Here is a 15770-nt window from a genome sequence, read left to right on the forward strand (position 1 = left end):
TCTGTTAGTCTTCAGCGTGGATATACATTGACGTTCACAACAAATTCAGAAATCGATGTCTTCATTTTTTTGTGTTTTTATTAGCTTCCTCTAAAGGTGGTGCCGCTCATCTCTTTTTCTTTTTTTGTCTTGCGTGCGTAAAAATGTCCAGATCGGGTGTCTTTTGAAAAAAATCATTAAAAATAAATAAATAAATTTAAAAAATCGCAGAATTTGAGATACTACTGGCTGCACATTTGAGTTTTTAGTATGCACCATATGGCGTTTGGCTTTGATGCATCGCGATTTATATCCAGATGATGGAAACAGGAGGAAGCCTTTTCTTAACATGGAGATGGATTTAAAAACAGCCACATCAACGATGGAAGCGTTGGTTCGCATCAGTGTGAGTATATGTCTGTTTGTTTGTGTTGTCGCTGGATGTATGGCTAATCAAAATAGGGTGTTGTTTTAAATTATTATTATTTTGATATTTTTTTAATTTTCATGGGTACTACAGACCGTAGAGAGGAGGACCGATTATCCGCTCGGATGGCACGTCTCCATGTTCCACCTGCCGGATCATTTCACTAAAACGGGCCTTCACATTCTGCACCCAGATCACAGGCTGTTGAAATAAAATTGTTCAAAATGCCTGTAGCCGATAAAAGTATTGACTATCCTCAATATTTGCTGTTGGAAAATCAATAGCCTATGGTTCGTTTTCTTTCCTGGAGGTCCTAAAATGCCTGACTCGAGCTGAATCCCTCCCTCAGAATCGGAGAGAAAACACGCTCTTTCTTTGATTATACATGTCAGACATTATCAAATGACCAAACGGTGTGTGCACAGATCGAAACGACACGTTTCTTCTTCTTTTTTTGGGGGGCTCACGGGATGGTCGTTTCCATGGAGACGAGATGCAGGACCCTTTCGGCTGCGGCTGCTGATGCAGGGGGGGAGTGTGTGTGTGTGTGTGTGTGTGTGTGCTGCTTGTAGCACCGGCGTTAAAGGGTTAAAATATAGAAGTAATTTGCAGGGATGCTTTGAATGGACTATGAAACAACATCTTTTGATGCTCTACAATATCAGCCACCTCAGATCACATCTGACCGGCGCGATGGGCTCCTTGCTCGAGATGCAATGCCTCAAACCCCTCCCCTCGTTTCAGGATTCAGCGCTGTATTGATGCTGGACTGGAAATATACACGTAGTCTCCTCCTGCCATGGCGCCTAGATTCCAGGTGAAGGTAAGGATGCGCTGTCGCAGCGCCTGCTTCACGCCTTCACCACGCCGGGCTCAGCGTTAGCAGAGCGCACTATGTTCTTTAGAGGTGGATACAGCAGGCCGACAAGCTATCGTGGTGCATATGTGGCCGGATGGACGCGCAAAAGCCTGAAATTGCGAGGGGCTAATTGCTAGAGGAGGAGAGAAAGGCAGGCCGGGGTTGACATTGGAGAATGACACAGAGAGACTGAGGTGGACTGAGAGAGAAAGTAGGTTGATTAATCCAGTTATTCCAATTCAACGCTTCAGTTTGGGTCTAGTAGCCTATTTCTGTCTCATCCGGGCAACGTGTCTGCAGCTGCATCGTTTTATTTTAGGGCTGCACAATTAATTGAAATACAATCAAAATCGCAATTAAGTGGACTATCTATATTGCAGAAGAGGCATTTTTGGTTTAAAAGGTGACAGGTGTGACAAAACAGCATCATCATGAAGTGATGTAGTGCTGCAGAGATGACCTGGCCTACTAATCTTGCTCTCCAGATTTAAGAGCACATGTGCATTGAGCACCTTAACAAATGTCACACCATTTCAGTGAAAATGACAATTGTGACGCAAAAATGATCATTCCCACTAATCTTTAATACATTTTTTCAAAATAATCACACTTTTTTAAAACCGTATTGTGCCTTCATCAATCAACTTGTGTGTGAGAGTCTTATCGTCCAGCTGTATAATACTGTGCCTTAAAATCAAGTGCAGGAATTGACCTTACACGTATGAGATTCTGCATCCGCGTGGCCTAGAATCAGTGATTTTAACAATGGGCTTTGGTGTGTCCCCATGCTGCATCACATCACATCACGGTGACAAAATCCCCAAACCCCCGATGCAGCACAGTCAGTCAGTTGTCCTGGTTTTGAGGTTAACTCACAGTGTCAGTGATGTAGATGTTCTGCCGCTGACCCAGCCACAGTTTGGGCTGCGGGTTGAGGTTGTGTGTCAAGGGCATCAATGAGGCAGACAGAAGCAGCCTGACTGAAAACGTGCTGTAAAAACAAATACTGACTCTTAGTAATTATCTCACAGCCTGGTGTAGGGAAAAGGATAAGTCCCTCTCCCATCTCATAATTTATGAGGCAGGGTAGTTGTGTGGTTGGACACACTGTAGCTGTGAGGTCACAGGTTTCTGCAACAGCCTGTGTCCTTTTCTGTCAAATCCACGTCCTTGAGCAGGACCGTGACACACCACTGTCCACTGTGGTTACATAGACTGAAGCTATCGTGGTACATTATGTAGTGAATGACCTAAAAACTAAAATATAACTGTTTTCTTATATTTGTGTCTTTGCATTTGTGTCTCTTTCGTGAGGGCTGTCATGATTTCAATTCTGAATTTGAGCATTCGATGCCAATTTTCGAGATCAAAAGCAGGATCCGTTCTTCTCCCAGTATTTTATTTCTCTCCACACTCGCCTACTTGAGCGGGTTCGGCACGTGTCCAAAGAAAAACAAAGCAAAGCAATAACAACAACCCAAAACACTTTTAAATAGATGATTCAATTTGACGACATGGCCTCAGTGTGGTACATTCCAAAAAACATGGCAGTTATAAGGCTGCGTGATATCGCCTTAAAATAATATCAGGATATTTTTTAGGCCATATCACGATAAAGGATATATATCTCGATATTTTGCAATCTCCTCAGACGAGGTAATCTTGACCAAATAGGCCCTACTTCGATATCGGTGTTGTAGGAATGTCTACTGATACTTTCACAAATTACTAACACGTGAGGTTTTTGCTAAATATTGATCAATAATGTCAATCTGACTAAGTGGGTAAAGGCAAGTATCAGAACAAGTAGAACAGTCTGGTATGTTCAAAACATCACATTACTGTAATGCAGCCTTTAAAATCAGTAAAAGACGGACACCTTGGCCCTATCACGATATAATGATGACGATATATAGTCTCATATCATTAAAACAATATGATATTGTATATATTGTCCAGCCCTGGGCAGTTATATTACACTTGATACCATGTAGCCTAATTGGAAAATATTAAATACATTTGCATAAAACCAATAATTTGTTGATCTTTACAAATCAAGACAGTCTAACACTGTGATAGCTTTTAGAGTTGAAAAATTGAATTGAACTGCAGATTTGGAGAATTGTGACACCCCTAGTGCTGCGCAAAAATAAATCCAGAGCGATACTGGACCATCTCTCTGGCTAAAGAGCATGTTCATATGCAGAGCTGCAATATAAGGGATGCACTCTGTGCAGTGGTTGAATAATTAATGCCTGGTCTTTATCCATATTTAACAAGAATGATGGCCTCTGTCGCCTGTCTGGGACAGCTCTTCACATTTCCCTGCCTCTCTCTCTAAATTCAGTCTCTTTATGTTCAGTGATGCTGTAGCTCCTCAGTTGTGCACCTGCACGTAGAGATGGGTATGAAGCCTCAGTGCTTTTGACTACAGACTGAAATGTGTCCAGAGCACTGATAAAAACCTGGCTTTGAGTTCCTGGTCAGACTCATAATCCTGTTTACTTATTCTTTAATCCCATGCTTACTGATTTAAATCAAAATGATTTAAATATGAGGCTGTTAAGTTATTGTACACCTGCTTGTATGTGATTGAAAAGTATTGTTTTGGTACCAGAAAATTGTCAGTCAAAGATACTGAACCCTACCTGCAAGTTTGACTTTTTTTTAAAATGCTTTAAAGGAGCAGTTCACCCCAATAAATGAAAATTCATTATCTACTCTCTATCATGCAAATGGAAAGTCGGGTGAAATTTCGTAGTCCACGAAACATTTGTGTTGCAGCATTCTCCTAAACAACTTAACTAGATGGGGACTTGTTTTAAAACAGTCAAGAACAAACCAAGAAATATATATAATATGGCTTCATACAGCTCACATGTTGTCGACCAAGTCTATGGAAGCCCCGAGAACCAAAACTGATTTAAAAAGACGTTATTTAAGCCTTTTTTTTTTTTTTGGCTGAAGTCTTCCCTGTAGCTGCTAAGCTAAAAGATTTAGCATGTATGAAGTGGGTGCACGAGCTTGACTGCGCATCGACGTCTTTTCAAATTCCTCTGAGATCTCGGGGATTGGACTTGCATTACCCTGGATGAGCTGCCTCAGCTTCTATGTTTTTTTCTTCTGTTGTTTGTCTATAATTTTAAATTTTGGGTGAACCGTTTCCTTTAAAGACTAAAAATAATACAAACTAATTTGGATATCTTTGGATATTTCGTAAGAACAGTAAAGTAATGTTGAGCCACCTCCGCGGATCATAACCCCTCATTTCTTTGCCTCCGACAGTCTAACATGAAGAGCCTGGAGCGTGAGCTGCACTGTCCTGTGTGTAAGGACATCGTCAAACAGCCCGTGGTCCTTCCATGCCAGCACAGTGTCTGCCTCATGTGTGCCTCGGAGGTCTTAGTCGCGAGCGGCTACCCGCTTCCAGAGCTTCCCCCGGAGCCGAACTCCCCAGCCTCCACACCCAACACCCGCTCACCTCGCCAGGCCCGCAGGCCTACACCTAAAGCTGAGCAGCGACCTATTGACCGCGTTCTGCGGGCAGGTTTGGATTACCTCTTCATATCAATGTAATCTGTTGAGCTGGGAGAGAAGGGGAATATCTACTGTATGTCTTGTGTGGATTAAAACACTCCCCTTTATTTCCCTTGTTGGATAAAGAAATCCTCTCCTGTCATTTTCTGTCTCCCTCTGCTCATAACTGGCTTTCCTTCTTGATTTGAGGTCCCCATCCGCCTTCACCATCCATGCCTCGATCTCCGGGCTATGGGACGTATCCAGGGCGACGCCGTAAGGAGGGCCCACCCCTGGTGATGATGTTTCCCTGTGTCCCCTGTGGCAGAGATGTGGAGCTGGGAGAGAAAGGCCTTACTGACTGTCTGCGCAACCTCACTTTGGAGCGTATAGTAGAGAGGTAGGCTGCCTACCCACACAAGCACATATGTTCGATAAAGAAATGCAGCGATATGCACATAAAACCCTGTGCAGTGATTCTGATGTTTGGGGCCAAATGCATGAATAGATGACTTGGGCCTGAAAACAGAAGGTGTGTGAACACGTCCACTGCTGAGTGTAATTATTCAGCAGCAGCTGAGCTGTTGAATCCTGCAGAGTGTGCACTGCAACACACTGTAGCCACCACGGCTGACTGTGTGCTTCCTTTGTCTGGTTGCTTTATGGTTACTTTATCTCCCATTCAATACTGTTTGTCTCAATCTTTCAATTTTTCTACGTTTTCAAAATCTTTCTTTGGCTTTGGTTTCTTCTCGGCAGATCCCTCTTGATAAAAAGTTGTAAGCTTAAGCAGCCTTTCTGTTTCTTCCTGCTCTCCCTCCATCACCAGGTACAGACACACAGTGAGTCTGGGCAGTGTAGCGGTGATGTGCCAGTTCTGTAAGCCTCCCCAGGCTCTGGAGGCCACTAAAGGCTGCGCCGACTGCAGGGCCAACTTCTGTAATGAGTGTTTTAAGCTGTATCACCCGTGGGGCACGCCACGGGCACAACATGAACATATCCAACCCACACTCAACTTCAGACCAAAGGTAAGACATGAGGATACTAATTTTCTTAAAGTATGTAATTCAATGGGGAACCCTTTAATTAACAGGCCATTAATTACATAGTAATATGAAGAAATTGCTCATTAATGGTTAATAAATCCTTAACTAATGTCTTAAAGATCAGTTATAAGCAATTTTCGGGTTAGTAGGTCGTGAAATAAAATTATCTTTGATTGGTGTTGTGAGCTGAACTACATGTTAATAATAATGTATTTATAAATGTTGGTAATATTTTAAAGGTCAAGTGTGTAGGCTTTAGGTGAAGTTGCAGATTGCAACCCACTGAACACCACTTATCTCATCCTCTTCTACGTTGGCCGCTATAAAGGATAAAAAAAATTGCAAAAGGCCTTCTCTCGAGTCAGTGTTTGTTTTGTCCGTCCTGGGCTACTGTAGAAACCCAGCGGTACAATATGGCATGCTCCATGGAGTAGGACCAACTCCCTCTGTAGATATGTAAGGCTCATTTTAAGGTAACAAAAACACAACAACTCATAGATTCGGGTGATTATAATGAAAACATAATCCCCCTAAATCCTATAAACTGGAGCTTTAATAAATACTCATGGATTTCTTCTGCTGTTATAAAAGGTAGTACTTTTCTACAATAGTACAAATATTTCAAAAATCTAGCCAATCCTGAGGGAGGATGATGTTTTTAACAACCTGCCAACCCAAAAGCAGCTAATAGCTTATAACTGATTAATGAAGCTTTAGAAAGTATGCATTTAACATGATAAACCCATTAGTTTGAATTTGTAAAGCCCTTACAAATAGCTCATTATTAAGAAAGTACCACCAAGCGTTGTTTGTAAAACAAGCAAAATTGGTTTTGTGTGCTGACACAGATCTTAGTGTGAAAAAAGTGTCGTAGCCTACTTTAGATAAAAAAATTGGGCCATGCTGTTTCAGATCTGTTATCTGATAATGCAACCACAGTGATAAAACAAACATGTGTGTATACATTTAATTATAATGTAAGTTAGACACCTTTACACTTGCTTTATACCTTTATATGTCTTTTGGACACTGTCGCTGCTGTTGGATAAAAAGTGTCCTTCCTTTGCCTAAAAGAAACTGGCCCTGTGGCACCGGATGTTTCATGCACACATCCAAAGATCTACTTTTTCTCCCTTCAGCTAAAATGTGCTTCAGATGAGTACGTTTAAATTTAATTCCACTCTTATCCTCAGGTTCTGACCTGTCCGGAGCATGACCAGGAGAAACTACAGTTCTATTGTAGGTCCTGTCAGCGGCTGCTCTGCCCTCTCTGCAAACTGCGCCGTGTCCACACCGGACACAAAATCCTGCCGGTGGCCCACGCATACCAAGCCCTGAAGGTACGACTCTAGGGATCAGTACATGGGATAGCAATTTAAACATTTAAATAAACATAAGCAGTGGCGGACCGTATCTCAGATTATGTTTACTTCACAGAATGCATGCTTGGTAGTTGCTTCTCTACCATTTCAAGTTTAATTATTGAGTGAATGAATATTTATATGCAGAGAAATGTGCACCGTTTGAAAAGGTGAAAAGAAGCTTTCAGTATATCAGAGACAAACAATGCACAGCAGTATAGAACAGTCCAGTAAATGAGCTACTGCAGAGTTAATGTACAGTGAAGCTGTGTGTAACAGTTAAGCTGTCTGGTGTGTGTTTGTTGACTGTATGTTTTTTGCCATTTGTTTGACAGGAGAAGATTACGAAGGAGATGAACTACATTCTGTCCAACCAGGACACAGTTCTGGATCAGATTACCCAGCTGGAGAGTTCCATCACTCAGACCGAGGTGATTAATACTTTGGGATGACAAAATGTTGCCGAACATACAGCAGAATTAACACCAGCCAGCCATTTTAACAGCTTCTTTGACCGACAGCCAACTTGTGTCTGTGCACACTTTCCTTTGTGATCTCACTGATCCCCGTTTACCATTTCTAAACAGTATAAACATAAATGAAACAATGTTTATAACACACTGTAATGTGGTCATAAGCAGATATAAGGACATTTTTTAATTCTGTATTGTTATCATTATCAACAATTAGGCTGTGAAGCATCCATAAGTAATGATCAACAACAGTATAACACAGCTGTAATCATATTTGATTATATTAGACTACACGCGAGAACAACCGCTGCCAGTGCATTCGTTTTTCAGACATGTGCAGGTAATGTATTGGACTTTTTTCATACTGTTTATAAATGTTTCAAAACTCATCAGCTGATTTGGTTTGCTCAGTTATCAAGAGGAAGTATTTATGCATAAATAAGTAGTGTATAAATACATGTGATTAATACATTTATTTAATAAATACTTAAAGGCACAGTGTGTAATTTCTGCTGCGAGGGGTCTCTCAATTAAAACAAAGCAAAATATGTAAATTGCATAAGACCCTGGATGTTGTTGGCCTCATAGTTAAACAAATACCTCTGCTGATGAAAATGTATTTACATGACTCGGGCAAAAATGTTCAGATACAACACAATATTAATGTTAGGTTCAGTGTCTGACGTGTCACCTCATGTTTTCCCGGATGTTATAGAGACAGGTGACCAAACGGATCCACTGTTACCTTTAATAAAATTCCAGATTTCTTTGGGTTTGAACATTGTTGGAGACAATGACGTAACAAAAAGTGAGCTTTAATGTACTAAAGCTGTGTGCCAAACAACAGAGGAAGGCAACAAAAGGGTCGGGAAAAAAAGAGGCAACTGCAAAGTAGAAAACCAGGATGACACAAGGAACACAGGTAGAACACGAGGAGAAAACAGGACCAGGACCAGGAGATGCAGGATGAAAACAGACAAACCAACAAAAACTCAACTAATGATGGACTTAATTACAAACTAAACTAACAAGGGGGCAGTGAAAGACAGGTGAGAAAGAGGCAGTGAAAGACAGGTGAGAAAAGGCAATGAGTAGAGGAAAGCAGGAAAAACACCAGGAACGGGGCAGACCTAATGAAGCTGATGCCAGACAGGTGTTGAGGGAAAATCAGGCTGGGGAGGAGCACAGGAACATAGGATGGCAACAGAACACTGGGAACACAGGTGAGCAGGAAAAAGGGTGGGAAAACAGACAAAGACAGGAAGTGGAAAGTAAAACATGACACTGCAGTTATCTGTACATTGTAATTGTTGTTTTCATTATTTGGATGTTTTTTGTGTACGCTGTTTCTATAAAAGACCTCATGATTCAACCTAACGTAACAGTGTTGTCAACTAGCATCAGCTGGTCATTTCCAGATGCTAAAACTTGTTGGTTGTGTTACTCACCACCAGGTAAACAGCGTGTCTGCCAGAGAGCAGCTGGCTCAGAGCATCAGGGATCTGACGGCCGCTCTGGCCGAGCGCCACTCTTCGCTCACCCAGGCTCTGGAGGCGGCGCGGCAGAAACGAGGGGAGGCGCTGGCTGCTCAAGTGTCGGAGAGACGTGGCTTGATGGAACACGCAGGGCTCATGGCGTTCACCCAGGAGCTGCTGAAAGAAACGGACCAGCCTTGCTTCGTGCAGGCTTCTCGCCAGACTCATAACAGGTTTTCCATTTGTTTATCATTGGCATCACTCTTGCATCATTTTGAGCGAGCAGATCTTAGATTAGTCCTGTCTGTCGCTGTTAGTTTATTTGTTCAATTCTTTTCCTTCATTGTTAGAAGAGGTTTTGCTCACACATCAAGTTTCTGCAGAAAACAAGCAAGCTTGAAATAGAAAGGTTCAATATATTTGTTTCCTGTTATTGTCTCGTACAAAAGAACGTTTGTGAAATCAAAAACAATGGAAACAGTCTTAAATGATGATATTTTATATTTTTCTTATTGCCCCCCAAAAAAGATCAAAAGCAGCGCTAAATTAATCCAACTGACAAGTATTTTCTCCATTTCCTAAGCTTTGTTCAGAGTCAATTCCACATACAGTACATTGTCCTGCTCACATAAATACTCACCAGTGCACCAAATATACCAGGAAATGTCAATGGCAAATGTCTTTGCAATTAAACTCGATGTGCTTTTCACTGAAAGGCAAAATATAAAAAATGGGAAGTAACATAAAACATAGCAACATAGAAAGCAGAGATGTGGACACTGTTTTGATGACTTGAGACAGGACTTGGACGTAGAAGATACAGACTCGTGACTTGACTTGAGACACGATGGTTTGATTTATTGTTATTTTTTTATATTACATTTATTTTCCACTGAAAATAAGTAATTTAAATACAAATTCAATTAATTGTCACGCTTTTTGAACATGTTTGAATAAATTGGCGAATAATATCACTAGAGATGTATTGTAAACAGTCAGATATGTACCATTAGGGGACTTTACAGACTATTAACAGGATTTTAGAGGTGATTCTGTTTTGTACCGTGACTCAATCAAGTGATTTCAGCACTGGAGTACAATGAATTTGCTTCTTTTGTTCAGTTGAGACTGCAATTCCCAGCTGTTTGGGGAAATGACTAATCATTTAACAATATTTTTGTAATCCGTCTGTAGTAGAATTGAACAGGCTTTGACGGTAGGGAAAGCACTGACAGACCAACATATTACTGGTTTGGTTCCCTTCATAGGATTTGCTGACAATAAGAAAAACACAGAATGCTTCCAGCCTTATCTTTTAAAAATAATCATACACCCTCCCTCCTCATCAATCTGTCCGCACCCATCTGGATGGAAGCATCATGTGAACACTTTATTCCTCCAACACTGCTCTCCCTGCTTTGTTTTTTTTTTCTTTTTTGCTGCACCAGGTTGAGCAAAGCCATCGAGAATCTCCAGCATTTCACTCTGGCTGCTGACCCATCCTTCAGACACTTTCAGCTGGACGTCTCCAAAGAACTCAAACTCCTCACAGAGTTGAACTTCATCCAGGGTGAGAAGGGGAGTTATGAGAGGAAGGGGGGGAGGAATGGAAAAGGGTGGGGATGAAGATAGTGGAAGACAGGGGCTTATTGATGTCTGTCTGATCTCATGTATACTGTCTTATGAAGCATAAAGACAAGAAATATAGTAAGATAATGTTAGTAGCACTACTATAACATGTAAAACTTGAAATATTCATGTAAACTCCACATTTACTTCCCATTTTTCACAGCTCCCCTGGCTCCAGTGATTGATACCCAGCGCACCCTGGCCTACGACCAGCTCTTCCTGTGCTGGCGACTGCCCCAAGACTCTGCCCCTGCCTGGCATTTCTCCGTCGAGTATCGCCGTCGGGGCGTGGTACCAGGGGGAGCGTCTAGAGGCGGGATCAGAGGCGGCCTGGCCGCAGCCCGCTGGGGCTGGCAGCGATTGGATGAAGTGAATGGGAGCAGCGCAGTGATCGACAGGTTAGAGATGGACAGCGTGTACGTGCTGCGGGTGAGAGGCTGCAACAAGGTGGGCTACGGCGAGTACAGCGAGGAGGTGTACCTGCACACCCCACCTGCACCAGGTGAGAGCACACACACACACGCACACACACTACAAACATTATAGTTAATTATACTTGCAGTAACTTACTTCTTTAGCTTGCTGCTGTGTTTCCTAGAATTATACACTACACTATACAATACACTTTACATTGAGATGACGTCAAGGCTTTTTAAATCTCTTTTCCAATTCAATTCAATTCAATTCAAAAAACTTTATTTGTCCCCGGGGGGCAATTAAAGGCACGGGGAGTAGTTGTATATGTAATAGTTGTGTACACAGGGTTAGGGTTAGGGTTAGGTCTAAATAGTCGATTCATGGGTGTGAGCCTTCAAGCCACATCCCTATCGGCCAATAAAATGCTGGCAGAATATGCCTAAATTGGTTGTCTCTGAGGGCACATCTGATCATTTTATTCCAAAGAGTACAATTTTGCTCAAATATTGGATGATTTTGTCCTCCAGAAATATTGGTAGGGGGATGTTCGTATTGTCCACATGCTAACCCTGGCATCAAATCTGCATAATTGGCTGTTAACAATATGAGGTGAGGTTTTAGAAATGTCATTGTGATTATGATCTTTTTTTAACCACAAAGATGGCCAGAACTATTAAAATTAGACCTCACAGTACCCTCAACTGGGATAATCCTTGAACAGAATGTCAGAGGGATCCTCCCCAACCTGCATCAAGTGTCTCTTTTCTACATTTCTTTTTGTTTTCTCCACCCAACTAGCCCAAGAGTCTGACTCATAGCCACTTAAATCAGGGATACGTATATGACAGCCACAAAAAAAATCTCCTTATATCCCTACAGCAAGCTGCAGCTGCTGTCATCCAGGAGCACATTCATCTCCTCACACCTACTATTATCTATCAGGCACAGTAAAAGCGTTAGGATGGTGACCACTGTGAGAAGTTAATAATTCATTCTTTTTCCTTTCTGCCCATTCCCATATTTTTTTTTTACCTCTTTCTCCACTTTCAACACATCCTCACTTTCTTGCCATTTTATTTCTCCATCTTTCTCTCGTGTGTGATTTCCATTTCACAGCTTTGTACTTGTCATCCTCTCCTGCGCTACTTCCACGCTGCCAACCTCCATGCCTCCTACGGAACGTAAGAAGTGCACTCATATCTCTCGACCACCCCTCTGCATCCCATACGACATAATTATCTCGTCTCCTCTTTCTCTATGTGGTCCATCCCATGCATCCTCTGTTCTTCCACCCCCCCATCTAGAGACACCCACTCACCTCTCTGCCTCCCGCTCTATAACGAGATCTGTCCGAGCGCTGATGAGGTTTGCAGTTTGTTAAGACGTGAGGCTTAACAACATGGATCGGATTCAGATCCAGGGGTTTTTAATGGTCGATTTGAGTGATTGGTGAATTCCTCGTTTCCCTGTAGGTTGTTTCTCCTTCCTGCTATTGCGTATGTTCCCTCTGTAAATTGTACTTCCTTTGGAAAAATCTGCACTCCCCACAGCCAGAGCTTCTTTGTGATACCTTCTGTATTTAACTCCCTGAGTCATCAATTTATAGATCAGTGTCCTGTTCTCTTACAGTGCTGGTGGGAGGAGGTGCATGCCTGCTCTCTGTTCCTTTCTCCCTAGTCGCTCCTCTCTATTGCTTCGTATTCTCCTTTCTCTGACTGTAAATCTGTAACGCCTTCCCTTTGTCGCCTCCCAAACTTCTGCTGTCGCATATAAAACCCTTTATGTCATCTTTGAATGCACCTGAGCCTTTGTGTTCCCTCTACCCTCACATCTACTTCTCCTCCCCTCCCTCCCTTTCCTTTTTTCTGCCGTGCCCTCTCTCCTTGTCTCCCTCCCCCTCCAGTGCTCAACTTCTACCTGGACTCTCGCTGGGGTCTCCATGCCGACCGTCTGGTGGTCAGTAAAGAGCAGCGGGGGGCTCGCAGCGTCCCCGGTCTCTCTCTGCTGCAGGCCGCTGACCACGCCCTCACTTCCTGTCACCTGACCTCGGACCTCCTGGTTGGAGATGTGGCTATTACACAGGGACGACACTACTGGGCATGCTCAGTGGAGCCTGGGTCATACCTGGTGAAGGTAACATAATACTAGTTGTACTTTTTACACATTTTATGTACTGGATACTACATGCTATTAGTGGATGAAGTGAATGAGTGAAGTTTTTTGATGATAATCAATATTCCTGACTAAATAAGCAACAATCATAGTTGAAGTTATAAACAAAATATCCTTAAAGGTGAACTGCAAAAGAATCGGCCACCTTCAATTCATACTTCTAACAAATAGGGGGCAGCATATCAGTACCTTACCTTTTTAGCTTAGCCCTGTGCAGCTAGCTAGACTACCAGGGGAGTGTTGGTGTATACACCACTAGCACAAGAGCTTGCAGAATGTGGTTTTCTGGCCTGGGGCTGGCTCGTCAGCATGCTAACTTCAGTACACAACACAGTACATATACGTCTTTGAGACAACCCCATGAGATCACCTAAGAGGGATCATGTGTCAGCCCAGCTTCAGTCTGCAGAGACATGAAACCAGCGAGCTGAAGCCCCACTTGCTGCACAGAGCGCTGTTCACTGTGTATTCAAAATGTATTTTTACTGAAATTCGACACTGCACTTCCTTGCAACAAATCTGCAAAGTGTGAAGTAGATCGGATGGACGGAAAGATTGCTTAATAGTGAGATGTGAAGATTTACTACTAGAGAAATGTTTAGTAAATTACAAATTGATTGATTTTTTGAACAGGTGGGCGTTGGTCTGGAATCCAAACTGCAGGAGTGGTTTCACCTTCCACAAGACATGGCCAGTCCCCGGTGAGTAGCCATGGATATATATACTGTACACTATACTGTATACATATATACACACACAATAATTAATATAACAATTTAAAGTAAAAGATTAAACCCCTTAAACCTCTTGTTACCCCTCACGAAAATAAGTGTTAAATAAGTTGTTAGCAGTTCCACCAAACATTCATTTCCACTCTAAACTTTTAAGATGGGCATTTAAAAAACTAATTTATCTCCAAACATGTCATCCACAGTAAAAAAGGGAATACCAATTTGTGTATTTTATGCATGTATTTTCTGTTTCTTTTCCCTACCTTGATCATCGTCTCACAACCTCTCAATATGCCATATGACTCACAGGGACAACTCTTCTGCAGAACAAGCACTTTTTGTTTTGATACTGTTAAATGCTGAATACTGGAGTATTTTGACATTGTTGTATTGGTACTTTTACTTAAGCAAAGGATCTGAATATTTCATCCGACACTAAATGTAATAATAGATGAAAATAAGGATTGAAATAAGAGATGACTCATCATAGTTGTTGTTTACATCCTCATTCAACTTCTTTTTCTGCAGCTACGACCCAGACAGCGGTCATGACAGCGGGGCGGAGGATGCCCTGGACTCTGCTCCACCTTTCTGCTTCCTCACTATGGGGATGGGTAAGATCTACCTGCCCCAGCACAACCACCACCACCACAGTAACCACGGGAATGGCATCCGCGACCCAATCAGCAACGGCCCCTCCTCACCCACAGGCCTCACCTACCCGCTGCCGCCCCGGCTCGGTGTGTGCCTTGACTTTGAGAAGGGTCGCGTCACCTTCTATGACGCCCACTCTCTGCGACCTCTGTGGGAAGGTCACGTGGATTGCTCCGGCCCCGTGTGCCCGGCTTTCTGTTTCATCGGCGGGGGGTCGCTGCAGCTGCAGGAGCTGGTAGCCAATCGTAACGCAGATCAGACTCCGGTCAGAAGGGTAACCATCCAAACCCGTGTCTCTAATTTAAATAACAACTGACAGCTGATCTGAGGTCATATGGTTATTTGGAATGTAATTGGTAATTGTGAAGTATTTACTCAGCTAGAGCGAAAAGTTAGACATCTCAGCGATTTTTGTTTTGTATTTAATTTTCTTTGTATAAGAAAATGTTTCTATAGCAACGAATATGCAATGTAATTAAGTTTTTTTTTACATTTTTGTTACATGCAGTTTTGCAGGAATTATTGCTTAAGTAGTGTTTGGTACCTCCAGCACTTAATATGTAATTATATCTTTGATGCTTGCACTTGTAGCCAGGCTATATTGCATACATTTATAAAGCTAATGTAGATACAGCACCACACAATGTCTCCCCTCCCGTAGAAGCTTTTACTGTCATTTCATGTCCTTAATGTTAAGAGCTTGAGCTTATGTTTTAGAGATATGAAGATTATGTGAATAAAAAAGAAAAGGCCTCGACTATATTATTTTATCTATAACTTAACACAGATTTCTTTGCTGTCGGTAAACACTTTCTAGTCATTCACCCGTTACGATCCCACAACCAAAGTTATTGTTTTTCTGGGATGTAAATGTGGTAAATTAGGAGGTAGAGAAGACAATGAGGCAATACTGTAATTAGAAGCTCCAATTATACCTCTGCTGCACAGCTAATCACTAGTTTCCGCGGTTCTGTTTGTTCATTGCTATTTTGTATTTCAAATACACGAGCGAGTGTGTGTCTGTGCGTGTG

The 15770-nt window shown here is 42.2% G+C and overlaps 1 protein-coding gene across 1 annotated transcript; it reads left to right on the forward strand.

The window, feature by feature from the left end:
- The first annotated feature begins 296 nt into the window (after window positions 1–296).
- Window positions 297–15055, forward strand: trim46b (tripartite motif containing 46b). The gene is made up of 12 exons (XM_073484140.1): window positions 297–385; window positions 4551–4812; window positions 4992–5181; window positions 5611–5809; window positions 7021–7167; window positions 7524–7619; window positions 9116–9369; window positions 10585–10706; window positions 10929–11267; window positions 13086–13315; window positions 13988–14055; window positions 14614–15055. Exons 1-12 carry the CDS (start codon window positions 329–331, stop codon window positions 15053–15055), a joined length of 2406 nt encoding a protein of 801 aa, XP_073340241.1. The 5' UTR covers window positions 297–328.
- Window positions 15056–15770: the final 715 nt, after the last annotated feature.

Source organism: Pagrus major, chromosome 16 (assembly GCF_040436345.1).
Source record: "Pagrus major chromosome 16, Pma_NU_1.0".
In the NCBI taxonomy this organism is placed as follows: domain Eukaryota; kingdom Metazoa; phylum Chordata; class Actinopteri; order Spariformes; family Sparidae; genus Pagrus; species Pagrus major.